General features: G+C 32.5%; 1 protein-coding gene and 1 long non-coding RNA gene across 3 annotated transcripts; one reads left to right on the top strand and one right to left on the bottom strand.

Moving 5' to 3' along the window:
- Nucleotides 1–10,787: 10,787 nt before the first annotated feature.
- LOC107015240 (delta(12)-fatty-acid desaturase FAD2-like) lies at nt 10,788–18,078 on the bottom strand. Its single transcript, XM_015215447.2, has 2 exons — nt 17,923–18,078; nt 10,788–12,198 (listed from the first exon to the last, which is right to left on the bottom strand). Exon 2 carries the CDS (start codon nt 12,185–12,187, stop codon nt 11,033–11,035), a length of 1,155 nt encoding a protein of 384 aa, XP_015070933.1. The 5' UTR covers nt 12,188–12,198; nt 17,923–18,078; the 3' UTR covers nt 10,788–11,032.
- Nucleotides 18,079–19,818: 1,740 nt separating this feature from the next.
- Nucleotides 19,819–25,270, top strand: LOC107014013. 2 transcript variants are annotated; one of them, XR_003577361.1, is made up of 4 exons: nt 19,819–20,286; nt 21,435–21,523; nt 22,004–24,776; nt 24,862–25,270. It is a non-coding gene; the product is annotated as an uncharacterized LOC107014013 (long non-coding RNA). The 2 variants fall into 2 exon arrangements; XR_003577360.1 differs by having other exon boundaries at nt 22,004–24,485; nt 24,563–25,270.
- Nucleotides 25,271–25,997: the final 727 nt, after the last annotated feature.

The following is a 25,997-nucleotide window of genomic DNA, read 5'->3' on the forward strand; positions in this document are numbered from 1 at the left end:
TAATTATGTCGGAACGTGGCCATCCGATCTAAGTTAGTTATGCTGGAACGTGGCAAATGGATCACATTCACGCACCACAATAATAAACACAAATACATCATCAAGATCATACAACATAGGTCATTCATGGCATACAATTATTCAATTATCCTCATTTGCTATTAGGGTGATCAATAATGCAACATTCACATACATATATGCATTATAATGAAGAAATTACAGACATATATCACACCAACTTCAAATAACAATCATCAACTACCTCGAATCCAAGCTTGAATCCTCAAAAGCACTTGAATCTTCTCTTTACGGATTCTTTCCACTTATTCTAGGTCTACAAAAATTAATATAAGCAAGGATCAACAATCAAAGGTCTAATTATTCAGATTATATCAAACCCAATTACCCTAGACAAAACCCAAGATACTAATACCCAAATTAGGGTTTTTTCCACCATAATTCTCAAATCATATCCCTTCCACATCAATAATAACCCAAGAAAATAGGTTATACGGATCGAAAAAATAGATTCTAGAAGTTAAAATCTTAACTTTAGCCTCATGAATGGTGGAAAACGATCAAGAAGTCGCTTGGGGTCGTCCTCTTAGCTCTAAAAATTAAAAAGTGTCAAATAAGGTCGTCTAGGGGTTTAAGTCACGTATATCGCGCCATGGCAGACACATCCAGATACAACAACATCACTCTTGCGCACAAAATCGTGTCCCAGTGGCCTCAATGGAGATATAATTTACCCGTTCACGTTAAGATAATTTTCGAGAGTTCTACTAGGCCAAATTTGAATCCGTAAATTTGTACGAGTTCTTTATCGTCTTAGCTATCCACTCATGTAAGAAAATTCACAATTATATATTTCATTTAGTACTAGATCTTACTACCTTAATGAATTTGATTTTGTCCAAATCTTGACTAGGTTGGGAAATTCCAAGTTACTACGAAAAAGTTTTCTGGCCACAATTCATTCTTCATTTGCTTTTCCATAACGACAGAATCAAGTCATTAAAATAGATAAAATTTACCCATCTCATCCCCGAGTGATCAACTACGAATAAACTTGCGAAAATAAGGGTAAAGTAGCATCTGAATCATTGTATTACTAGGGATACTTGTCTCGCATGCCCTTCTTACCGAATCTCATTACCCCCTAAGGATTTTACATCTCAAACCTCAAACCGACCAATTATATACCTACACATCCTCCCTTAACTAACTAATCAACAAAACGAATCCCAACAACCACTAAAGTTGATCGTCCACACGTCTGCCACATGTTATCAAGAATCTGTACATAATCATCATGACTAATCCTTTCTCACATCACCGTGATAGAAATCCAAATCAAAACTCGCCATAATTAGAGGTGAACCTAAACCAACCAACACACTTTCATAATACCCAAACAATCATGGTTCTTATCAACATCTCCATCTCACAACATAAATTTCCATATACTTGAAGTTATAAAAGTTTCAATCTTTAGACAACCAGATACTCCTTGAGAGATATCTCCAGACATACGAACCAATAAACCATCCAAAAACGCTATCAAAATGCTAGATTTAGTAATTGTAGATTACCTCTTAAGAACAATAAAATTGGATTCAATGATCCCCAAATTCAACCACACATAATCGATACATGACCTCTACGACAAGATGAAAATCAAGATTGTCGGACAACAATAAATACACAAGGTAGATCTTCTATAAATTCTCATAAGCAAGGTGGTACAAGTAGAAACATTAAAATACTTTAACAACTCCAAGACTATACCACATAAGTCATCTGAATTAACCGCGTCTTCCCAAATCATCCCACTCCACCAAGAGAACATTGCAGGATTTGGTACCCTTGACCCACCACTAGGGATCCACCCACAAAAGTGAAAACACATGATAGCATAGCTAGTGAATCATACTCACAATAATAGCAACCATCATAATACTTTGACCATTTACCTTATTATAACCCAACACTTTTTGGATGAAACTGTCACATCCGAGAAGCACCCCAAGAAGTAACCGGTGTCGTCATCCTTGAAGAGGACTAAGACTAAACTCTTAGCATTTGTCATTACATTTCATAGGTTAAATTGCAAAAAATTTAAAACTTTCATCCACTTCTACATTAAGGTTTACATAGACCTCTCGCTTACACATAATATATATAGGGGGTTTACATAGACTCCTCGCATAGGAAGCACTACATAGGCTTCTTCTTTTATTTCACATACATAGTATAACAATATAATATCATAGGAAGTCTAGGATAAGTCTCACATATAAACAATCTAAAATTGAAAACAACACTCGGGCTACTTTACTTCAATAAAAGCCAAATATAGGCATATACAACAATCGGCTTCAAGTGACAAGGAAAGAACTAAATGTCTTTAAACTAGAACAACAGCAATAGCTAGATAGTGGCATCATCTTTAGAAGGTGAGGACCTACCTAAGTTGGAGAATGAGAATCCAAGTATCTTCAAATGGCCCTTTTAGAAGCTCAACGACCGGAACCTATATAATTGTATAAACATAGAAATATGGGTTAGTACACACTCGTACTAAGTATGGGAATATGCACATAAAACATTTGAAATCTTGCTAAAGGGGACATTTGTTCAAAACCATGCTAAATTACTTTGACAAACCTTATGCACAATCAAGAACACATATACGCCAATAATCCCATATTCCTTAAGACAAAACCATATACAACACAAGACCAACATCGTCAAGTATAATCAAGTCAACAAGTTTAATAGCATAATCGAATACATAACCAAACTAATTACAATATCATGATATGGCAACAAAGCATATATAAGAGTTCATAACATTACCACACATACAACAGTATTACTCATAACCCACATCAAGTCCGCAAGTGCAATGACCAAGTAAAACCCCATAACCTTACTCAACCAAGTAAACCCAACAAAGGACCACAAGCAATGTCTAACATGATATAACATAGCATTAAGAGTATTCATCATCATATTTAACAAGATAGACCAATAACATGTTCATACATAAAACTAATATCATATAAGATCATCAACATGTAAAGTCAACATTTACATATCATTTACATTATAACACATAAGAACAACCTTTCAAGACTCCCCTCAAGGCCAACTAGTGCAATGTATAGATAGAGTCTCATACCCCTACCTAGACTAACTCGAACCCCTTAGGTCACCCTAGTTAGTGTTCACATTATTACTTCATTTTGCTTGAGGGAACACTTGCCTTAACCGACATAGACCACATAAGATAAATGTGGAATCGGGTGTCATGAAATCCTACACCAAAAGAAGGTGGACTACTTGCCAAGGTAGTACTAAAACATGAACATAGCATTCTAGGTGGATCCATTAGCTAGTATTTTTATGAGGGAAACATAGTTCAAGAACTAGGAGATATACTTGGGACCCTCTTGATTCACAATTGCATTAATGTCACCATCTCATGAGAACCATTGTGAACCTACCTTCCCACATTGGGAAGGGAAACATCTCACATCTAGTTTACCCGGTGATAAAGTAGAGTCCCTTTTTGAAATGTCTTTAAGCCTTTATTTATCATCATAACTTAGTATAGGCCATAGTAGACTAACCCCTTGTATATTCATATCATTAGCTCATTAGAAATTGCATGAGAATTTCCTTTCAATACAACCCTTATATGTAATATCAACACAATATCATCATCATGTCATAATAAGGCACATAGGCAATTCATAATCAACCTTATATCATTTCATCTTAAACATAATCTCACCTCTTCACATAATCAAGACATTTCAATTAAATAATCATACCAACACCTACTTAATATAATCATAAGACATGCTTCAATTGAACTACATCACCAAGTACAAGTCATCACAATTGAAGTAAAAGTTCAAGATCACAAAGTCTTACCAATTCTTCTTCAACAAGCCATCATCATTGGTCTTACCCTCAACCAATCCAATTTCATCCATCAATAGGTGTAACAACATTATTCAATAGTAATCAACGCAATAACTAACTCAATTGCATCAATACTAATCAATTCAACATGAGTTCATAACCTAGGGTTAGGGAATTTGGGTCAATTCATGATCTATTCCACATACTATGTTAATTCATCAAGAACCAATGTAATTTAACCATAATACATCATAATCTAATCACAATAACCAAAAGAAACCATAAACAATACAATTTAGAATATCAAATTCGTATTAGGAAGAAACCCATATGAAATTTTCTTTTTGAAAACCAACTTTGGAAGAACCCTTTGGGGAAAGGAATCCCAAAGGTGAAATGATATCATACCTTGTTAATCTTTGATAATTGATGGTGAAAAGTAGTCTTCTTACAGCCCTAGAACCCTTAGACTTTGGTCTTCTATGGAGTGGGAGAGCGAAACTAGAGAGAAGGAAGAGCAATTTGGGTTTAGGAAAAGTCATGTGTTAAGTGGGGGTTTAGGCTTAGGGTAGTTTATATACTCCCTCCGTTTCAAAAAGAATGAACATATTTTGTTTTTATTATGTTGCAGAAAGAATGTCCCCTTTCCTTTTTTAGCAACACTTTAACTTTAACTTTCCACGTGGCATGTTTAATACCATAAGACTAAAGGTCATTTTGGTACATTTGACATAACTTTAATTTACGACCACAAGATTAAAAATTCTTCTTTCTTTTCTTAAACTCTGTTCCAAGTCAAACTAGGTCATCCTTTTTGAAACGGAGAAAGTAGTTGCTTAATTAATCTAATTAACCAACCATTAACACCTAATTAAACCCCTAAATAACTAACTTCCTTAAATGAATCCTTTAAAAGTTAATAGTAAGTGCAGGCCTGACCTACGAGACCCCAACCTACGGGCCGTAGGTCAGTCGACGAGCATTATTCCCCTCCGTCCTGCACATTCGTGGTTTGGATAAGATAGTATGAATTTGGCCCCTTTTTGGAAAGTTACTAAGTGTCCATCGACGAAGGCATCGACGCCCCGTCGATTGGCCTACGCTCCGTTGATGGTGGGCATAGGTGCTGCTGTCTTTTGACAGCTTTTGGTCATTTGGGAAGGGTTATCCTCAAGGACCCTTTGGGGGGTCCTTGGGGGTCGTACCCATAAATTTTGACTCTAAACCTATTTTAATACGTGTTTGACACCTTTCTACCAAATTTCACCAAATTCCGTTAAAACCTTGTAAAACAGGCTAAGGCACACTAGCATCTCTTTGACTAGTCTCCGAACATCGTGAACGTTTCTTGACGTCTTGACTCCAAAACTTCCTAAATGACTCATAAACACTATTTTGGGATTTAAAACAATGTTAAAACGCTTAGACACTCATGTGAGGCTCTAGATTAGGTCTTAGACTTTCAGAGTGTTACAGAAACCTTTCTTAGGTACTTAAAAATCAACAGTAATATGCTTTACGACTCATTCCAGGTGTAAGTCCTCTCAAATGGTCAATACCGGATGCAATTGATTATTTTCTCACCTTTCCAAATCATACCTTCACAAAATATATCACCACGAATGTAGGTTTACACTAAAAAAATCTAAATTGTAATTCCAACCGTATAACTCAATCCCCTTATCTATTAACATTAGCTTATGTCTTGAAGATTTTTATTAATTCATGAATCTTCGCTTATCATGGATTGCATCTTTGTCGATACTACAATATCTTTTCGCTAAACTTCAATCGTACTCCTTACTAAACTCAAAACAAAACAAGGCACTTATCATCACACTCAGTCTAATGTCTGTGCACTCCTTTCTCAAGTCTTTTCCAATAGATTATGACCAATGTGGTGGACTTGTTACACTATTACCATAGTCACAGCAAAATGAAAGAAATCACGTATCTCTGAATCCAATTAAATACCCCTCTGAAGATACCTCTTTAGCCCTTGCAATCAAATATAATATTTGTATTCTCGCCTCTCTCTAAAGGATGCACTTCATCCCACAATCGTCTTTCATTATGCCTTTAGTTCTCTTAAATTCTATTCGAGTGGTGTACCACCATCTCTTAAAACTTCCCATACAACCACGTTACTCACCAAATATTAGAAAAACACGACCCTAGATACTTGCAAGTCATATTATTACACCATATTCGCTTAGCCACAATCTTATTATATCGTTGAATCATGTCACAATCTACTACAAACTCTTATTACCATTACGCTCAGTCAGCCATGACTATCACTATGAAGCCAACATTTTATTAGCACGACACCTCAAACACAGGTAAACTCATCAAACTCAAAGTCCTAACCCAATCTTGGTACGCACTCTCTTACTAAAATCATCAATTTCCTTCACCCAAGTATACTCAATGGAACTTTATTTATCCATAAGCTTGGCATTCTGGTATTAAACCACTCTCTTATGTATTAAGATAAAATCATTTTTCCTCGTATTACCCTCCTTCTTTTTATCAAACAAAACAAGAGCGCCCCACTTAGAAACACTAGGATGGATGAATTTTTTATCAAGACGCTCTTGGATTTGAACCTTAAGCTCTCTCAACTCTGACACCCCAGGAATAGACTCAATAAAGGGGGATATGACCTCAACATCCCAAATATGAGCCATTTACGTCAAATAGTCCTACCCCACCAGTTTCTACCACACAAGAAAGATAAGACCATACCTGACTTAGGTTGTACCCCTTCCCACTCTAACATTTCCTTACCTCGTATCTCTAGAGTTACCGACTTAGTGTCACAATTAAGTCTGGTATAATAGGGGGACAACCAAGTCATGCCTAAGATTGTATCTAGTCCTTCATATCAAGCATAACCAAATCAACCCAAGTGTGAAAATCCTTAAACATAATAGACAAACACGATAAGCATGGGTAACTATGACTGACTCTTCAACTAGGGTAGAAACATGGATGGGGGCATCAATTTAATCACAAGCCACATCAAATCCCAAGTCAATTGAACTCACACGTATGAATAAGAAGAATTTGGATCAAACAACGCATTATACATTCAAATTCATAGTTAATTTCAGACAATTAAAAGCACACAATCACCTTTCCAAGTTACAACTCGCAGAGAAGTCCAATTTCCTTAATTAGTTTGTTCCATAAACGACCATCAGCCATGCCTTATACGGTCCTTAAGGCCAGATACCCATTGGAACCTTCTCAGTTCCAATTGTCTTGATTGTGTTCCATATATTTCACATCATTGAGATACCAATTGGACTCAACTCATACCACAAGTGACAATAGTAGCTAGCGAGCCCCATAAAATTGCTAATTTCAATCACAGAACTTGGTCGAACCTAATTTTTACCCGCCTCATTCTTTAAATGATGGTAACCATACCTTAAATAAATCTTAGAAAAAACCAATGCACCTGGCCATTGGTCAAAAATGCATATATCTGAGGCAATAGATGTTTTTTTCCGAATGGTAACCCTAATCAACTGGCAGTAATCTATACATGTACCCTCTTGCTAGTGATAGTGTTACAATTTTTGCTGCTCTAGTTCAGACCATAAAGTGAAGGAGGAAAGATACCAATTTGTGTCACCCAGATACCAATGGATTCAAGTCATAGCATGAATGAGTAGAAAAAAGTGAGTTTTTCCTAAATTCCTATAGCATCTCAAAGAAAAGTACGGACGTCATCATACTGTTCCACAAGACTCTATAAGTACAATGAGATCAATTAACCTAGGGATATAATACCAACTATTTCACGACCCAGGCCATCGTGATTGGCACCCACACTAACCATCCGGTGGGAGAACCACTACAACAACTCAAACTAAGCAACTAAGGCAATTAAGTTACGAAAGAAAGTTAATTAACAAAATAAATGCGGAATTAAATACGTAGAACCTGAAAATCAGTATACCAAAACTCTACTAACGAAGAGTCTAAGAACAAGGGGTACAACCCCAAAACTAAATAACACCTTAAACAAATAGTCTGAGTCCAAATAGAGTGGACTTAAATGAAGAGAACTCAAGGCAGCCTGGAAGAACTAGTTCACCTTGAATTCGAAATGGTCATTGATTTTTTGAACGAGGTCTGTCAATAGCCGCAGGAGGATGCCTTGTACTAAAAACAAGCGCAAGTGTAGTATCACTACACACCCATAGTATACTGATAGGATCACGCGACTATCCCAATAAGTGAAACACATGCAAGTAACCACAACTTTATAAATCAGGCATATACCGAAGATATACAATATAAGTCATCTTTTCATGATCAATGGACATCCCACATTCTCAATAGACATTGGTTATCAATTTAGAGCAACATACAGTTTCTCAATATCAATCATCATTAGCTATGAACGGAATCGTCACAAGTAGATACACAACACAATTCAATGGTCCTCACACAGAACCCAATTCAATGGTCCTCTCATGGAACCCAAACTCAAATTGTTAGCATACTGTAACGTCGTAATTGATCCAAGTTAGTGTGCTAGAACGTGGCAGCCGATCTAATGTTTATGCCGAAACGTGGCAACCAATTCCATATGTATATCGAAACGTGACAATTCAAACCAAGTATTTATGCCAGAACGTGTCAATACGATCCAAGTTAGTTATGGCGGAACATGGCAATTTGATCCCATTCACACACCACAATCACAAACATAAGTACATCATCAAGATCATACAACAAGAGGTGATTCATGGCAGACAACTATACAATTATCCCCATTTACGATTAGGGTGATCAATAATGTAACATTCGCATACATACATGCATTATAACGAAGTAATTACAAACATATATCACACTAACATGAAATCACAATAATCACCTTCATCGAATCCGAGCTTGAATCCCCTAAGGCACTTGAATCTTCCCTTTCCAAATTTTTTCCACTTGTTCTAGGTCTACAACAATTAATATACGCAAGGATCAACAATCAAATGTCTATTATTCGGATTATATCAAATCCAATAACCCTAGACCAAACCCAAAATTCTAATACCCAAATTAGGGCTTTTTCCACCATAATTCTTAGATTAAAACCCTTCCCCATCAATAATAACCCAAGAAAGTAGGTTCTACGAATCAAAAAATAGATTTGGAGAGTGAAAATCTTACCTTTAGCCTCAAGAATGGTGACAACGGCCAAGAATTCGCTTGGGGTTGTCTCCTTAGATCTAAAATTTGAAAAGTGTCAAATAAGGTCGTTTAGGGGTTTATTAACAACTTTAAGTGGCGTCTGGCCCGTCACTGCGGAGCCATCGCGCTATAACAACCCCGCTCTGGCAACCAAAATCCCGCCCAGCGGCCTCAACAGAGACAGAATGTACCTGTTCAGAATGTACCTGTTCACCCTAAGATCATATTCATAAGTTCTACTCACCCAAATTCGATCTGTAAAGTTGCATGGGTTCCTTATCATCTTAGTTATCCATTCATGTAATCAAATTCACAATAAGATCTCTCATACATTACTAGATTTCTCTACACCTTAATGACTACGATTTCATCCAAATTTGGACTAGGTTGGGAAATTCCAAGTTACTATGAAAAAAAATTCTGGTCTCAATTCATTCTTCATTGGTTTTTCCCTAACGACGGAATCGGGTCGTTACATTCTCTCATTCTTCTCATTTTTTTTAATCTTAAGTACCGTTATTCATACAAATTAAATTTTATATTTGTTTGGGGTAGTTCTTGTTTTTTATTTCAAGATTTGTTATTATTTAATATAGTTAATTATATTTGTATAAATTAAGTTGAACAATTATTTGTAATTAATTAGCTTATGTTCTTTAATTAAGATCACTTTCTTTTATTTTGTTAATTTGAATTCTTTCTTCTTGTTCATCTGATATTATAAGCGTTCGCAGGATTAATTACCTAGTTATTTAGTTTTTAATAATAATTAAGTAATAAGTGAAATTACATTTCTAGTTCTACTTACTCATTTTAATTATTCAATTAGTTAGTTTGTTCAATTATCCAAACATCTAAACTTGTGTTAATTAAATAAATAATCAACCTTGCATATTTGATTTACTTGTCTTAATAAAATTTAAAATTCTTTATCACCTAGCCATTTTAGTTAATCATTAATGAGTTCTTATTTCTCATGTAATTCTCCCACATAAATTACAAATTTATTAGAATGGTTTCCGACGGACCTTTAATTTTTTTATGTGGCAACTCTTAAATTCTCTTTTACCCTAAAAAAAAGTTATTGCATTAATGAACTGTCTTTCACGAGAAAAATAGGACACAATAATATTTTTTGTTGAAGAATACGCAATAATCAAACAATTGATTGGACTAAATTTCAGTGTTGTTATTTAATTGAGATTGGTATTTCATTTCCCTAACGGAACTCAACTGTTTTTCAAAAGTAATTTGGTATTTATGTTACTTTCAAATCTATTCTCTTCTTTTGAACAATATCATCTATATATGGTTCCATATGCTTGCACTTTTATTTCAGACTATAGCCTATTTTTTCTTTCATGGTGTACCGCGTAGACCATCGTTTACTCCGAACTATTAGCTTCACTAACTCACACCGGTAAGAAGCTTTCGGTGCTTGTTCACACAGGCTTTCACGCGCCCGGGATCAAAGCGCCTTTGTTGTTGCATGTATAGCTATCTAGAGCAAAGATCTAGCAACGCATTCTAGGCACAAATCATTGGTATTGGATGTATCGTTAGGTTGTACATAGTCAAATCGGCTCCCTTTTTTTTCTATTGCAGAGAGGATTTGAATATTGAGGAAGATAAAGTATGAAATATTGTCATGGAACTTAAATGGTGTCTTGAAATATATGTTAGGCGTATTTCCCTTTACACATTGTGACTTGGGAAAATAAAGCAGCAACCACAGTTGTCTAAAATCAGTGAAATAACAAAATTACTTGAACGAAAACTGGAATCCGCTTTCGATCAAAACAAGCTTAAATTCAAGAAAAATGGAAGCAAATCCCTTCTAGATGGGGACTTAAACTTACCAGCCTTGCCCCTGGTCTAGTAGCTAAGTCTAATGAAACTTGTTTTTATACCAAAAGACACCCTTGTTTTGGTCACCTTCATCTGGCTCGACGTAAACACACTCTTTAGCTTCTCTATACATGGCCTTCCAAATTGATGTCCCATCAAATTGATAATAGTCACCTAATATTGGTTTTATAGCCTTTGTAGCTTCCATTGCATGATAATGCGGCATGGTTGAAAACAGATGGTGTGCTACATGAGTGTCTGTGATGTTATGGAATACCTTGTTGAGAATTCCATAGTCTCTGTCAACTGTAGCAAGAGCACCCCTCAACCAGTCCCATTCCGATGTGTCATAATGAGGCAATGAAGGATGTGTGTGTTGTAAATATGTTATCAATACGAGGAATCCATTGACAATGAGTAATGGACATCCGTAAACACAGACAACCCAGGCAAGTCCTTTTGCTGCCACAAGAGTGTAAAGTACATAGAGTACAGCAAACATACCAGCATCAGATACAAAGATCTGAAGGCGTTCACGATTTGTGTAGATAGGGCTATTGGGATCGAAATGGCAAGCAAACCGATCATAAGGTCTACCTGAAACATTAAACATGAGGTATAAAGGCCAGCCTAGAGTGAGCTGGACAACAAGCACAAGAATTCTTCCTGGTGGGTTGTTGAGATAAGTAGAGAACCATTTCATACTCGACTTCTTCTTTGGTACAAATACTTCATCACGATCCATTGAACCTGTATTGGAATGATGACGACGATGACTATATTTCCAAGAGAAATAGGGAACAAGTAGAGATGAGTGTAGGACAAGGCCAACAGTGTCATCAAGCCATTGATAGTCACTGAAGGCATGATGACCACATTCATGTGCTATGACCCAAACTCCTGTTAGATTACAGCCTTGGCAGATCCAGTAAAGCGGCCAGGCAACGTAGGATATATTGTAAGGGAGGAGATGGAAATAGTTAGTTGCAACATAGTAAAGGAGAAAGGCTACTACGAGGTCATAAAGAACGAAGGAGAAAGAGTGTAGGACAGATCGCTTGAAACAATGGGGCGGGATGGCTTTCTTGACGTCACCCACAGTGAAGGGTGGTTTCGAATGAGGAACTCTTTGGAAGACATTAGACTGAGACTTGTTGCCCTCAGAAGGAGTGGACATTCGACCTCCTGCACCCATTGTTCAGTAACCTGCATTATGACAAACTCTTGATGTTATCAAAATTTGGCTAATAGATATCAGAAGATAACAGTAAAGAAGAGAGCAAAAAACTGGTAAAGATAATTCTCCTAAGACTGCTTTTTGACATTGTGTATTAACTATTCCTTCATATAATCAAGATTGGCAGTTAAGAATGGTTCAGCTAGTATTTAACTTAATATTCACTACTTTGAACTTTAAATACAAAACACATGGCAAATATTTTTATTCCTTGTTTCAAGTCTGCATTAATAGGATCATAACTTTCTTGGTTTACCCCAATGTACGGCAAAGTTGCTGCGATTATTCACTTTCAGTGCCACATTCGTGTACGTGGATGTGGGTAATTTGTACCCAATCTTGTCAAGCCGTTTTGGGTCACTCTTGACCAAATTCGAGGGAGAAATTAATTCAATGATTTTTTATAATCAACACAAAAACTAATGTGAATTGAAGAAAATAGAACACCTTCTATATGTAAATCTCTATTGTCACTCCCTTTTCTTTTTATCTCCTTTAGGATTCTCCTCTTTATCTATATATTATCCTCAAGTTTTTTCACAATATCTCATAATTAGGTTTTATATTTTATTTTTAAATATTTGAATTATCTTGAGTCAAATCTCTGCATCCGTATCCATACATTGATATGTATCCCTGAATAACAAAATTTAGATCATAGAGGATCCTACCTCTAGATCCGCACCCGAATTTGAGCAGCTTGCATGTCTCATATCCACATTGGAGCCCGACTAAATTTAACGTCGTGTCGGGACATAGGAGTTTCTTTTTTGGGTTTCCCAAATGGTGTACATACCCACATTGGAGTCCGACTAAATTCGAATTCACACCGACACATTGAGGGGTAAAACATTCCCTCCTATCATTGACGATTGTATATCCAAGGGGACTCAAATTTATGACCTCTTAATTAAGAATGAAGGAATACTTATCATTCCCCACAATCCTTGTTGGTCCCTAATATTATTTATTCGTATATACCCCTTGTCCTAACGGAGATAAGGTACAAACAAATAACAGAGATAAATTTAACTACTTTCTCAAAATACAAAAATCAATTTATTTTTCCTTAAACTAAATGATTAAATTTACACTCTTAAGTATAATTTTTTTTTTCATTACATACTTATTCTACTTAATGGCCTTCTAAAGTAAATAAACTTCAACTCTAGAGAGAAAAAAATCAGATTTAAATAATTATCTAAATTTATTAAAGTATATACTAAAAATAAATAATAAAAATTTTATAAGAGCCACATTTCATTAAATGAATGTATATGCTTGAGTCATGTAATAAATCGTGCTAAAGAAATATTTCGATTATAATTCTTATATTTTAATCACATATCTTTTCTCGTAAACCTTTAATTAGTCTTCTAAAATATTTATTTAAACTTCAACTCTAGAGAAAACAAACTCAAATTTAATTTGCTTCTATTTTGCTTGAAGTATATACTGAAATAAGAGCCTTATTTTATTAAATTAAAATCTATGGTTGAACAAAATGATTAATTGTGCAAAAGAAATATTTAGGTTATTGATTTTATATTTCATCTAGTAGTAGCATTTTTATTACTTACTGTAATAAAAGGTAGTTTAAATTAGACATTTTTTCTATATAGTTGAATTTTAACTACTTTTGCACATCATAAAGAATCAACAACTAGCCCACCTCTCAACTACTTCCACTTGTCTATACGTATGAAATATAATTTGAAAAAATAATATTTAAAGCATAAAAATTAAAACTTATTTTTTACTATTATTCTTCTAATTATTTCTAAATATTTTTCTTAAAAAATATAAAGTAGTTAAGAACCTTTTTTAAAAAAAAAATCCGTAAATATGAAAAGAAAAAAAAAGTCCCAATAATTTTCTTGATTTTTTTTTTAAAAATTACTTATTTTGAACTTTGAAAATGTCTAACAATACTGAAGGGGTCATTTGGTAGGTTATAAAAGATTAATACTAAATATGTTGTATTAGTAATGTTTGCATTATTTCTTATTTTGTATATTTTAAATAGCATGTATTGCATAATTTTTTTTAAAAAAATTATAAATTTACAAAGATACCCTCTATATAAATAATGGAAAAGACATAAAAAAAATAAGGGACAATTAAGTCTTTAACTATGTTAATGCATAGATTAAATTCTTTTGCATTATTAATACCATAGATGTTTATGTATTAGTAGTAATACACTCCTGAATATATAATAGAATTTATAACTAATGCATATTTTGGAAAAAAAATATATCAAATAAGGTACTACTAATATATAAAAGTAATACATATATTAATTTTTTTAATACATTTTATCAAACAAACCCCTTAAATATGTGTTTAGAGAAATACTAATTACTATATTATAAAGAACCTACGTGGATGATAATTAACAAAGCTTAAGCAAGAGTGAGAATTAAAGATTCAATAGTGTGATGGAACACATAATCTAGGTAGAATAAGCTAAGAAAGACGGGAAAAATTAAAAGAGTGATGGACCACGTAATCAGGGGAGCAGAATCAGCAAAATATCAGCAATTTTTTTTTTTTTGGTATAAGTACCTCATTTAATGCAGAAATTCAATAGGCATATATGTCCGCACAGAATCAACATACTTTTAATTTTTTAAAAAATTAAATAAATTTAAATTCAATTAAAATTATCATATGCAATTTTTAAAATTTTTAAAATGAAATTTATATATTTATATATAAAAAGTACTATAAATTATCATAACTTGCAATTCAAAATATTTTAAAAATTTATAGTCGATAAACTTATTTAATTCTAGTAATCTAAAATATCATTATATTTATTATTTTTTTATAACATACATAAAAGCATAATATTGCAACGAGCAGCCCATGTTCAATTAAGAATAACAAGTGCCTCTCAGTTAACTAGATCTACACAGTAATACTCCCATCACGTGACTGAACAAGATCTGAGATGGTCCAATTGCTAAACAAATAAAACACAGATTTGCTCCAATTAGACTAACCTAACAGAACATTTAACAGGCTGGCATTAGAAAATCATATATATATATATATATATTAGACACAAATGTCAAAGACACAGTTAAGTTAATCCCTTTTTGAATTTTATCGTTAAATTATTACTTATTAGTTTGAAAAATACACATCTCTCCTTTATAAAAAATTTTATCATTCTGTGTGCAATGCACTATCTCTTTTACTTAAAGAATTTGTCACATCACACTCCACGTGAATAAAATATTTTAACTTGACAAAAATTAAATAATAAACTATTAGTATTAACTAAAAATTAAAAATTAAAGTATTAATATCCCAAATACTTTTAGACAAAACTTAAGTATGAGTGGAAATGATGGAGTGGAGCGAGAAAAATATCTTACATTTTATTTTATATAAGGCTTATTAAAGCATGATTTAGGATAATATTATTCTTACTATATTAAACCAAAAATAGATAAAAAATAATTATAATATAACTATATTCTATTAATGTTATTTTATTACTGGGGACCTGTAAATTGAGAGGTAAATATTTTTCAAGAATCAAGCCACATATTCAAGAGACCAGGTGTAGAACAGGTAAAGGGTGCAACTGCCTGTAGAAATGAGCTAGGGCTTTCAATTTGGAGTGTATAGTGACTCCAAATGCTACTGCACAAAGCCATGTTCTCCTAATTAATTAATCTTCAATCTCCAATAATAAATGTTTGTTTTTATTACTTTTTAATATCGTTATATTTTTATGAGGCAAATATATATACACGTCTTAAAACTCAATAATTATAGTAGCACACAATACATAAGCCCTAAACTCAATAATTATCGCAGCACACAATTTCCTGAAAAATAGAGTAATAAACATGATTTAACTTCAAAACAAATGAATTTTTAAAACCTGAGCTCTACAAAACTACCAGTAATAAGAAGTCCCAACTATAACACTTAAATTTCATTTGTTATGTCATAATTTTTTTAGTGATATATTTAATTGAGTGATTTAATTAATATAAAAATGTAAATTAAATTATTTTATCAATACAAAATATAATATAATAATTTTGATGCATAAATTTTTGAAATTGAGTGACCTTAAAAATCGCTAACACGTGATTTTGGAGAGTTAATACCTCAGATGATCACTCAGCTATGCACTTTCTCTCAGAAAGTCACTCAACTTTCAATTTTCACTCAAAAGTCACTCAACTATGCACTTCTTTCTCAGAAAGTCACTCAACTTTGAATTTTAACGCAAAATTCACTCAACTATTCACTCTTTCCTCAGAAAGTCACTCAATCTATTTAATTGTTTTTTTAATTAAAATTTACTGATATCAATTGTTTATATACCAACCCAAATTTAAAAAAAAAAATTTACAATTTAATGATCCATTCACCTAATCCGATCCATTAAAAAATATAATATGATCCATTTTATTTTGTCTTTCATCCTAAATTATTCCCTTTATTTCTCCTCTACATTTTTCTTTTTCATTCTCCATTGTTGCTTTTCTTTTTGAAGAGGCACCAATAATGGAGAATGAAAAAGAAAAATGTAAATGAGAAAGAGAGAGAATAATTTAGGATGAAAGGCAAAATAAAATGGATGATATTATATTTTTTAATGGATCGGGTTAGGTGGATGGATCATTAAATGGTAAAAATGATTTTTTTTATTTTTTTAAAAAATTATGGTTGTTATGTAAATAATTGATATCAGTAAATTTTAATTAAAAAAATAATTAAATAGATTGAGTGACTTTATGAGGAAAAGTGGGATAGTTGAGTGATTTTTGAGTTAAAATTTAAAGTTGAGTGACTTTCTGAGAAAAAAGTGCATAGTTAAGTGACTTTTAAGTGAAATTAAAAGTTAAATGACTTTCTAAGAGAAGAATGCATAATTGAGTGACCATTTGAAGTATTAACTCAGATTTTGGATCTGTATCACTCAGGCAGTTATGTGCTTCAAGATGTAAGTAATAGCAAATCTGGACCACTTGTTTTTTTTTCTTTTTTTTTGAAACGGACCACTTGTTCACGTACTCAAGATTATGTCGTCCACTTGCAGCTTTGCACAAGCTAAAACAGGGGGGAAAAAGTTCAACTCATGCTCAAAACAATATTTACCAATTCTGGAATAAACAGATCTCAAATCATATAACCATAAACAAACAGGCACCGCAAAAAATTATGTCGAATAAATATATATTTATATATATATATATATATGGTATTTTAAAAAAAAGTTACATTTATATTTGATTTCAAACCAGATCAGAAATTCGTTTAGTGGTTGAGGGTTCAAAAAATTCCAAAAGCTCAAATCTTAGAACCTATTCTCAAAATCCAAATCCTGGATCCACCACCTTAAATCGGTGTCTCACTATATATTGTTCCATCCACATTGAATCCAAATGAAGTCGCTATATTTGTGTTTCATATTTGAGCCTACAGGCTACAAGGTATGTATATAAAAATAATGATGACAAAGCATGGATATAAGAAGCACTCAACACCATAGATCCATAAACTATTGAATACAAAAAATGCACATAGAAGCTTTCATCTCCCTCAATAACTCTTAACATCAAATACATCACATTGTAAACCAGAGATGGATTCATGAATTTTTGAAAAATGAAAAGAAGCAACAAAAATCAGAAAATGAGATTACATATAAAAAAAAATACCTGGGACAACTTTAGTTGCCAAAAAGAGATTTTCTTTATCCTCTCCTTTCTCTGTGATGTATGTATTTGTGGAAAATGAGAGGAGAAAGAATAGGTATTTATGCTTTTTAGTTTCCCTCCTCCGTAATGAATGCCCTATGCAACGGGTCTAGGAAATAACATGGGCACCATCCACTTCCTACTTTTTATTCTATTTTTTTACACTAGTGGAAATCTCCTAGCACCCACTCCTTTGTAGGCTATGATTGACTTTACACCTTAAAATTACAATTTTGTCCTCCTCAATTTATATTTGGAGTAGCATTAAAATTTTTATTATGTGTGAGATTTCAATTATGATATTATTTATAATTTCATGTGGGCAATTAATATGAAAAATACTAGGGGGTATAATATTAATTTATTCTTCTCTCAACAATATCGTAATTTCATAAACACTTACCTCCATCAAATATTCTCCAACAAGAAAACATAATGAAAAGAGCATCAATAATCTATATAAATAATCACACACACATTATTGGAGATGAGTTTGTAGATCAATGCTTGAACTAAGATTATTTCAAAAGAGAAAGGAAATGAGTTTCAAAAGACAGATCGTTGATTTCCCCCAACAATTAAGCTACACTTTCTTTTGATGTCTACTCGGTCACCACGATGCGAAAGACTAATTAAAGGCGGCTGCTTGTAAACAAACAGGTTACATCTATTACCTCTTGAATTTTGGATTGAAAAAAGCGCTAGGAAATTCCGTTCGAAGGTGGAAGCTTCATGACTATTTTACTGAGTTCTTTTTGTTATGATCGAGAAATATATATGTGACCCTCAATTTGGGTCAGTTACAATCTTCTAAACTCGGTGAATAATGGTCCCCTCTTTACCCTTCTCCACTTAAATATCGGACTCCGCATTGTATAATGTAGAGCTTAAACCTGCGATCTAAGTCATAAATCCTTCCCCTTTTACAATTCGAGCTAAGCCTTGGGGGCATTTCTCCGTGTTCTTTTTGCTCGAGGAACTTTTAAAAAATATGGTTGATATATAAGTACCATTAATATGCAAGATCAGAAAAGAACAATAATCATCATTCCTAAGAGGTCATTTACTACGCGCTATATTAGAACTCAGAAGCAACAATGACAACAGAAAATTATAATATTAGCTATGATTTTATTGTTTAGCTATAAAATTTATTTGTCGTTAATTTCTATTTTTTAGTAGTGATTGTATAATCACGGTCGTGATCCCCTTGTATAACTTTCTTATTCCATTAGATCTAACTTATCAAGTTCAAATTTTTTATTTCCTCAAATCGAATTTATCAAATGCTCTTTAAAATCAGTATGCTTGAATCTAAATATACATTTGAATATTAAGATATTATTAAAATTTAAAAAAAAAAATTATTAAAATGACTTGTTTTATCACTATATGATCATTTATAATTTTAAAAATTACAATAATATACCTTCTAAGACCATAATTTACCTAATATTATTTTAACCTTTTTCTTTACAACAACATTTTAATTACAAACATGATTATTTATTAAAAAATAATATTTTCCTCTTCGATTTATTAACTAGTATTGTTTCTGTTAGTGAGTTGGTTTTTTGGACTCATATTTTCCTTTTATTTTATTTACTTCAGAACTCCAATCAAATTGTATTTTGATATGTTTCTTTAGCAAATATCCCATTTTCTTTCTCTCTTATTAAAATAACACGAATGAATACCATCGTTACACAGGAAAAATTGCATTCATATTTTAATCGATTTTGACGCAATGTTTACTCATCTTTTCACCATTTTCTTTTTTTCATCCTTTTCAATGTGCACTAATAACTCCTCTTTTCAATATTTTCTTTTTTCATCCTTTTTGGTGTGGACTGATTACTGCTCTTTTCATCATTTCTTTTCTTCATATTTTTCAAAATCATCCTTATCAACAATAGGTTTGTATCTATTTCTTGAATAACAAATTCCTACAAAAAAAGAATTATTTTCTAAAGATTATCTGTTATAACGCAAAATTGTTCTTGCTTCTTGTAAAACTCCATTATGGCTACACCTCGAAAGAGTCCTAGTCTAATGAAAAACAATACCAATTTCAACAGTCTCATTCTATGTACAACACCAAATTTTCAGTTGATTGCTTCCACCTCTTCTCCAACAGTAGTGAAGTTCGTATAATTGAGGTGATTGAAACAAACAATTAAAGGGTAAAGAGAAAGAAGATACTTTCGTTAAAACCAATTATGGAGGAAAAAAGAGTAAAGAGAAATCTTTACGAATGCTAAGGGTCCTCACGATAGCAAGTTTGAAGACCATATACCAATTGCAAAAAGAATCCGTCTCAACAAGGTGATCAAGTCAAATTTTACCCCTATTAACTTGAATCTGTTTGTCCAGTTTGAATTTGCTTTCTAATGAGCTTATTGTTATCAAAATGAGTGAACAAGTGTTGTTTTCTTGTAGACGTTTGTTTTTAAATTTGAGGCAGGAGCTATGGTGAGGGGAAGTGTTGAGAGGGTTCTGAGAAACTGTAAATGAATTTTCTGGGATATATTGATTGATATGTTGTTATTGGTTTGTGTATATTTAGGAGTTAGGTGTTTTTGCTAGATGATGTTGATGATTGATTAATTTAGATGGTTATGGTTATAGTTAGATGTAATTTCAGTTAGTGAACCATTAAGTGAGAAAGTTGACTGGATATCACGATCATAAAAAATTATCTTTGAAGGAAATTTGGGTTCAATTGGAGAGTGAGAGCAGGGTGGGGTGAGTATTGCTTTTTTTTTAATAGTGGAATGCACTAAAGAGTTGCTTTTGCCTATGTAGCTAGTTATGTTTTGTTTGGCCTATCTAGTTGCACGGCCTATTTTACTAAGATATGTTCGTTTTGATCCTCTCAAGGAATCTACCAATTTACGTGATTATGGTTTCATTTTACTCCATGAATAATATCTTCGATTGGTATTGATATTGTTTGTACGGTGCGGTATGTTGTCATGTTGATGTATGGATGGGGATAAAGGAAGGTGTTAAATACTGTTTTAGCGCAAGAGCATTTTGTTACTGTTGCTTGCGAAGTAATAAGTCTTAATTAACTAATAGATAACTTATGTAGTGAGATTTCAGAGTTTGATGTAAAGACTAATGGAAAATTGAGAGATATTGTCCTTACAACTGAATCTGTAGGTGTTGCTGGATTTCTAACTTTATGTAGATAATGGTGAATCTAGTGATAATTGGAACCTAGCTAGTGGATCTGTAAAATTAAATTATTGACGTTATAATATGAAGCAAGGGTTTAATTATATGGTTATTTTTTAAGAATATTTGTGGAGTTTCAAGGATTTTTGTAGTTGAATGGTTTCGCAGTCGTATTTGTCCTCAAGTAGTATTTTATATATGAAGTAATACATTGGACTTTTGTTGAGTGTTTGTTTGTTCCTAGTTGTACTATTGAGTGAAAAACTGTTATAATATATTTTATCTATTTGTAGAAATATGGTGTACATCATGGAAAACAAAAGTTATTAAACGTGGTGGTAATATGAGAAGGACGAATATGAAAAGGACAAAGTTATCCAAGGTGTGCTATCTTTTATTTTTCTATTTGAAAAAATAAGTTTTTTTTTTGTACTTCTTAATGTTCATTTTGTATTGTTATTTTTTTAATTTTGCAAAGTATTTACTTGTTTACTAGTATAGAGTGGTATATATTAGTTGTTTTTATTTGTTCAAATTAATACGGAATTTGATACTATGTTGGTATATAAAATGACATAAATTTTGATTTTGGATTATATTTGTAGTTATTTATGTATTCTGAGTGATATTCACATTTAACAGTTTCATAGCTTTATTTGTAGTTCTTTAACTAAAATGAATTATTTATTATTTACTTTTTTAAAAAAAAAAATTATAGCTAAAGAAGAAACAATCACGTTTGTGTTCATACGTCAATGTTGATGTGTTCAACGAGAAAACTGAACTTCTTTTCAAAGTCAACATGCTTCACTTGTTTAAGAAATCCCCTTTTTGATATCCACTTGATTTGCCTTGGATGAAGGTTCAACCCGAACTCATCAGAAGATTGATGTATGCTGAGACAAAAAATAATCGCAACAATATGTTCATCATCAATTTGAACGGTAAAGATCTACATTTTGGCATAAAGAAATTTAGCCTTGTAAATGTTTTCAAATGTGAGGGACATACAGATTTTATTTTTGACCCTGATAGTCCATCGAAGCTTATGAGTTTGTACTTTTCTAATTCATCTGGTAAAGTTCTTAAGGCTGATCTAATTAGAGTTAAAAAAAAGAAGAAGGGTTGATTAAGGATGAATTTTCAACATCACCATTCTTTACTTTACTAGATGAGCGTCGTCCGTGCTAAATACGGGCCCAACGTTTAAAATTTTATCATAATTTTACTTCTATTTGATTAACCTATGAAATATATTTGAGAATCAACATAGTAAAAAATATTTTTTTAAATAACTGTAATTTCAAAATACACAATGTCTATTATTTTAGTAATGAATCATATTTCACCACTTGTTAATATTGCTTGGCTTTCATGGCACAACTGGCTTTTTTGCTTGTCGTTGGGCATTCATGTTTGGGAAAGGCTTATTTATGCACCAACTATTATGATTCATGCTACTGTTACAATTTATACAACTAATGTTTCCAAAGGGTTATATAATAGGGGTCTCAAAACAGGTATCAAAAAGATGTGTTGAGATCTAGAACAAAGTTGAGTCATTTTTTGCCCTATTTGTGTCTATTACTTTGCTCTTCCTCCCACTTTCGACGTCTTGCTTGCTAGTGGTCACCACTGTGTCCGTCCCCCAAAATGATAAGGAACTGAATACACCAATATAACTATGTAAGAGTTGTAGTGGAAATAGCAAGGTCGAATCTTGTACACAACTTCAGACAGCTTCTTAACGAGTGCAATAATCAAACAAATTTTATGAAAAACAAGGTAGAATGCAACTGTAAACAGGGTTATTCAATTCAATATAATGCTTTAGATGATGCCTTGCAAGTACATATTTCGAACATTGTAACTTTCAACCCATGTTGCGCGAACTCTTCAAAAATGACAGGTGAGTGTAGAATCTGACATGTGTGGGACAGTCAAAGTGAAGGGCCTACACAACATAACTTTCAACACACCATAATATTGTTATTTTCTAACATGGTCAATGAGTATTCTTATAACCGACCTTACATGTTTGAGACTTGGGCATGATTGTTTTTATCGTTATTATTGTATTTCAAGATTGTTGATTGTTGCCTTTTAGGTCCTTTCCTATTTAAGATTTTGGTAAAGCTATGAGCTTTAGAGGAAGACTTGTATTTTCAGCCTATTTGAATTGCAACTGTCTTGATTAATTTTGCCAAGAGTGTAATTTCTATAGATTGAATGGGTAACAGAAAGTGATGGTCTTTTATGTGAATAGTATAAAAAAGACATTGATGTAAATACAAAAAATTTAACGTGTAACAGCGAAGAACTTTGTACGCTCATTTATCAAAAGTTGTCTGACTGTTGAGCAGATTATTATATCATTGCAAATTTTCCTATAAGAAAGTTTAGCCTTAATTCAGTAATTGGTATAGACATACTATGATGTGATAATCTTCATGTCACAACTGTTATTTTTTTCATGTCTCCATGTTCTCCTCCAGGCATGAGGCTAGATTTTGTTAGCACTAAGAAAAAGAATGTTATCATTTCTAATACATTTTAAAGTCACCAGTCAAAGAAGAAAACAAACAGCAAATAGTTCATTAAGACTATGGACAAACATACTACTCTATCCTATTTCACAACTGTTACCAACTATAAAGAAGCATCCATCTCAATTAAGGCTGCAACATAAAATAAAATAAAACATGTATTATTACACACTAACACAAATAAAAGTAAGCTCGAGTGTTCAGTTACAAACACTAATATTGTATAAACTGCAAATGGTTGATTCCTAACACCTGTCTATTGTGTAAACTACACATGAGAGATAAACGGTTAGAATGAAAACTTCTTAGATAGAAACATAATGCAGATAACATAAAGCAATGCAGAAATCTCATAATGTACCACAGACATCAAGCATCACCCCTAAAAATCACTGTCTATATGAACTTCACAAAGCACAACAATGTCCCAAGTCAATAAAGGTTACAGATTGAGATAGATTCACTAAAATAGTCCACTTTCAATGAATCATCTCCACACCACCTTAATAATGGTGAATGTGTACACAAGATTCATATAAGAGAAGCTGGAAAGATAGAGGTCTGAATCTGACCATCAGAATGTTTTCCGTGTCATAATTTGGCCAACTAAGTATTCACTGAAAATGTAAAATTTATCAGGTTTGACGTATTGATGGCAGTGAAAAGACTCTGATACCCAAAGAAGACATTAATAAATTCTACAATGGATATTGCTACATTGTTCTCTACACATACCATTCTCATGAACGAAAAGAAGATTATTACTTATGTTGGTGGATTAAAAAAGATAGCATCGAGGTACGAATATCCTTGCATATAAGGGTCTACTACGTCTTTATTGAATTTTCTTTATTGAATCATTGTTGTGGATTCAGGAGAATCAAGAAATGGTTACACAATTGGCTAGCACAATGTGCAATTTACTTAAAGGGAGACCTATGCTGGTATTATTTTTTTTGCTTATTGTTTTTTCAGTCAAAAACTCAAAATTAATCTTAGTGTGACATTTACGTTATCCAGGGTTGAGGATATCAAGGGAAAGAACCAGCACAATTTGTTGCAATATTTCAGCCCATGTTGGTTCTTAAGGTATCTCTCCATATTATCATGATAGAGCTATTGATGTCGTTTGGACGTATAAAATAACCATGACAAGTCTCTTTCCTTTTATCAGGGTGGATTAAGCTCTGGCTATAACAATCATATTGAAGAAAATGTCTTGAATGATGAAACCTATGCTTCTGATATTGTTGGCCTTTTCAGGAAATCTAGAATTTCTAGTCATAACAACAATGTAGTTCAAGTCAATGTTTCTACCTTTTATGAAAATTTAATCAAGGCTATGTCTTTAACGGCATCATACCATGCTTTTATTTTTCTAACCATGAAACAATACATTCATCCGACTCTATTTGATATGTTTATTAAAGTTTCAGAGCTTTTATTTAATACATAGACAGAAATCGAGGGATAGCTATATGAATAAGAAAAAAAAGATAAATATATGACAGAAGGACAAAAAATTGATGAAGAACTTACCTGGAATTGAAAGAAGAGAGGACTAAACAAACTTGATATCATAAACTATGATGAACTATCTGTGAGAAGAGAAAATGAAGATGAAAAGTTATTTAAAGGTATTTTGAAAATTTTCAGAAAGAAGATATTTTTGTAATTGTGTGTTTAATATTCAATCACGTGGAAGGAATTGAATGGACAAGTAAAATAATATATTTTATACATAAAAAATAAATTAAATATCAAGAAAAATGACAATTATATCCTTGTATGTATATTTTTACCTAATAACAAATGGACAAAATTCAATTCCAAAAGCAAGAATGACAAATATGTAATTTTACATTAACAAATGGACAAATTTCAACTCAATAAAGAAGAGGAAACTGAAAATATTTCTAAAGCTGATGAAATTGAAAAAAATAGAAAGTATAAAAATTAAAAATCTAGAACTTTAACGATACCTCTACCAAGCTAGCTACATTCTAAATTATTGTACACTCTGTGCCTCACATATCTGGAGGAATTTGAATCTCTCCGGCTGGTTTACACCGATTTAAATCGACACCTACAACGAAATCGCAGATGGGTTTTGACCATTTTTTACAAAAGAAAGAAAACAAATTAGGTTTTCAACAAAAAACATAAAGTGATACTTTATACTGTACAAATTTGGATTTGAAGTAACTCTTGGTGTTCGTAAAAGTCATTTTACAGTAAGAAAGTTACTATGTATAGTCAATTTTCATTTTTGTAATAATGTTATTTATTCGATTATTCCATAAATTTGGG

The sequence above is a fragment of the Solanum pennellii genome, chromosome 3 (genome assembly GCF_001406875.1).
Source record: "Solanum pennellii chromosome 3, SPENNV200".
Classification (NCBI taxonomy): domain Eukaryota; kingdom Viridiplantae; phylum Streptophyta; class Magnoliopsida; order Solanales; family Solanaceae; genus Solanum; species Solanum pennellii.

Excerpts from the sequence above, each read along its gene's own strand:
- LOC107015240 (XM_015215447.2), bottom strand. The coding sequence starts at position 12,187 with ATGGGTGCAGGAGGTCGAATGTCCACTCCTTCTGAGGGCAACAAGTCT.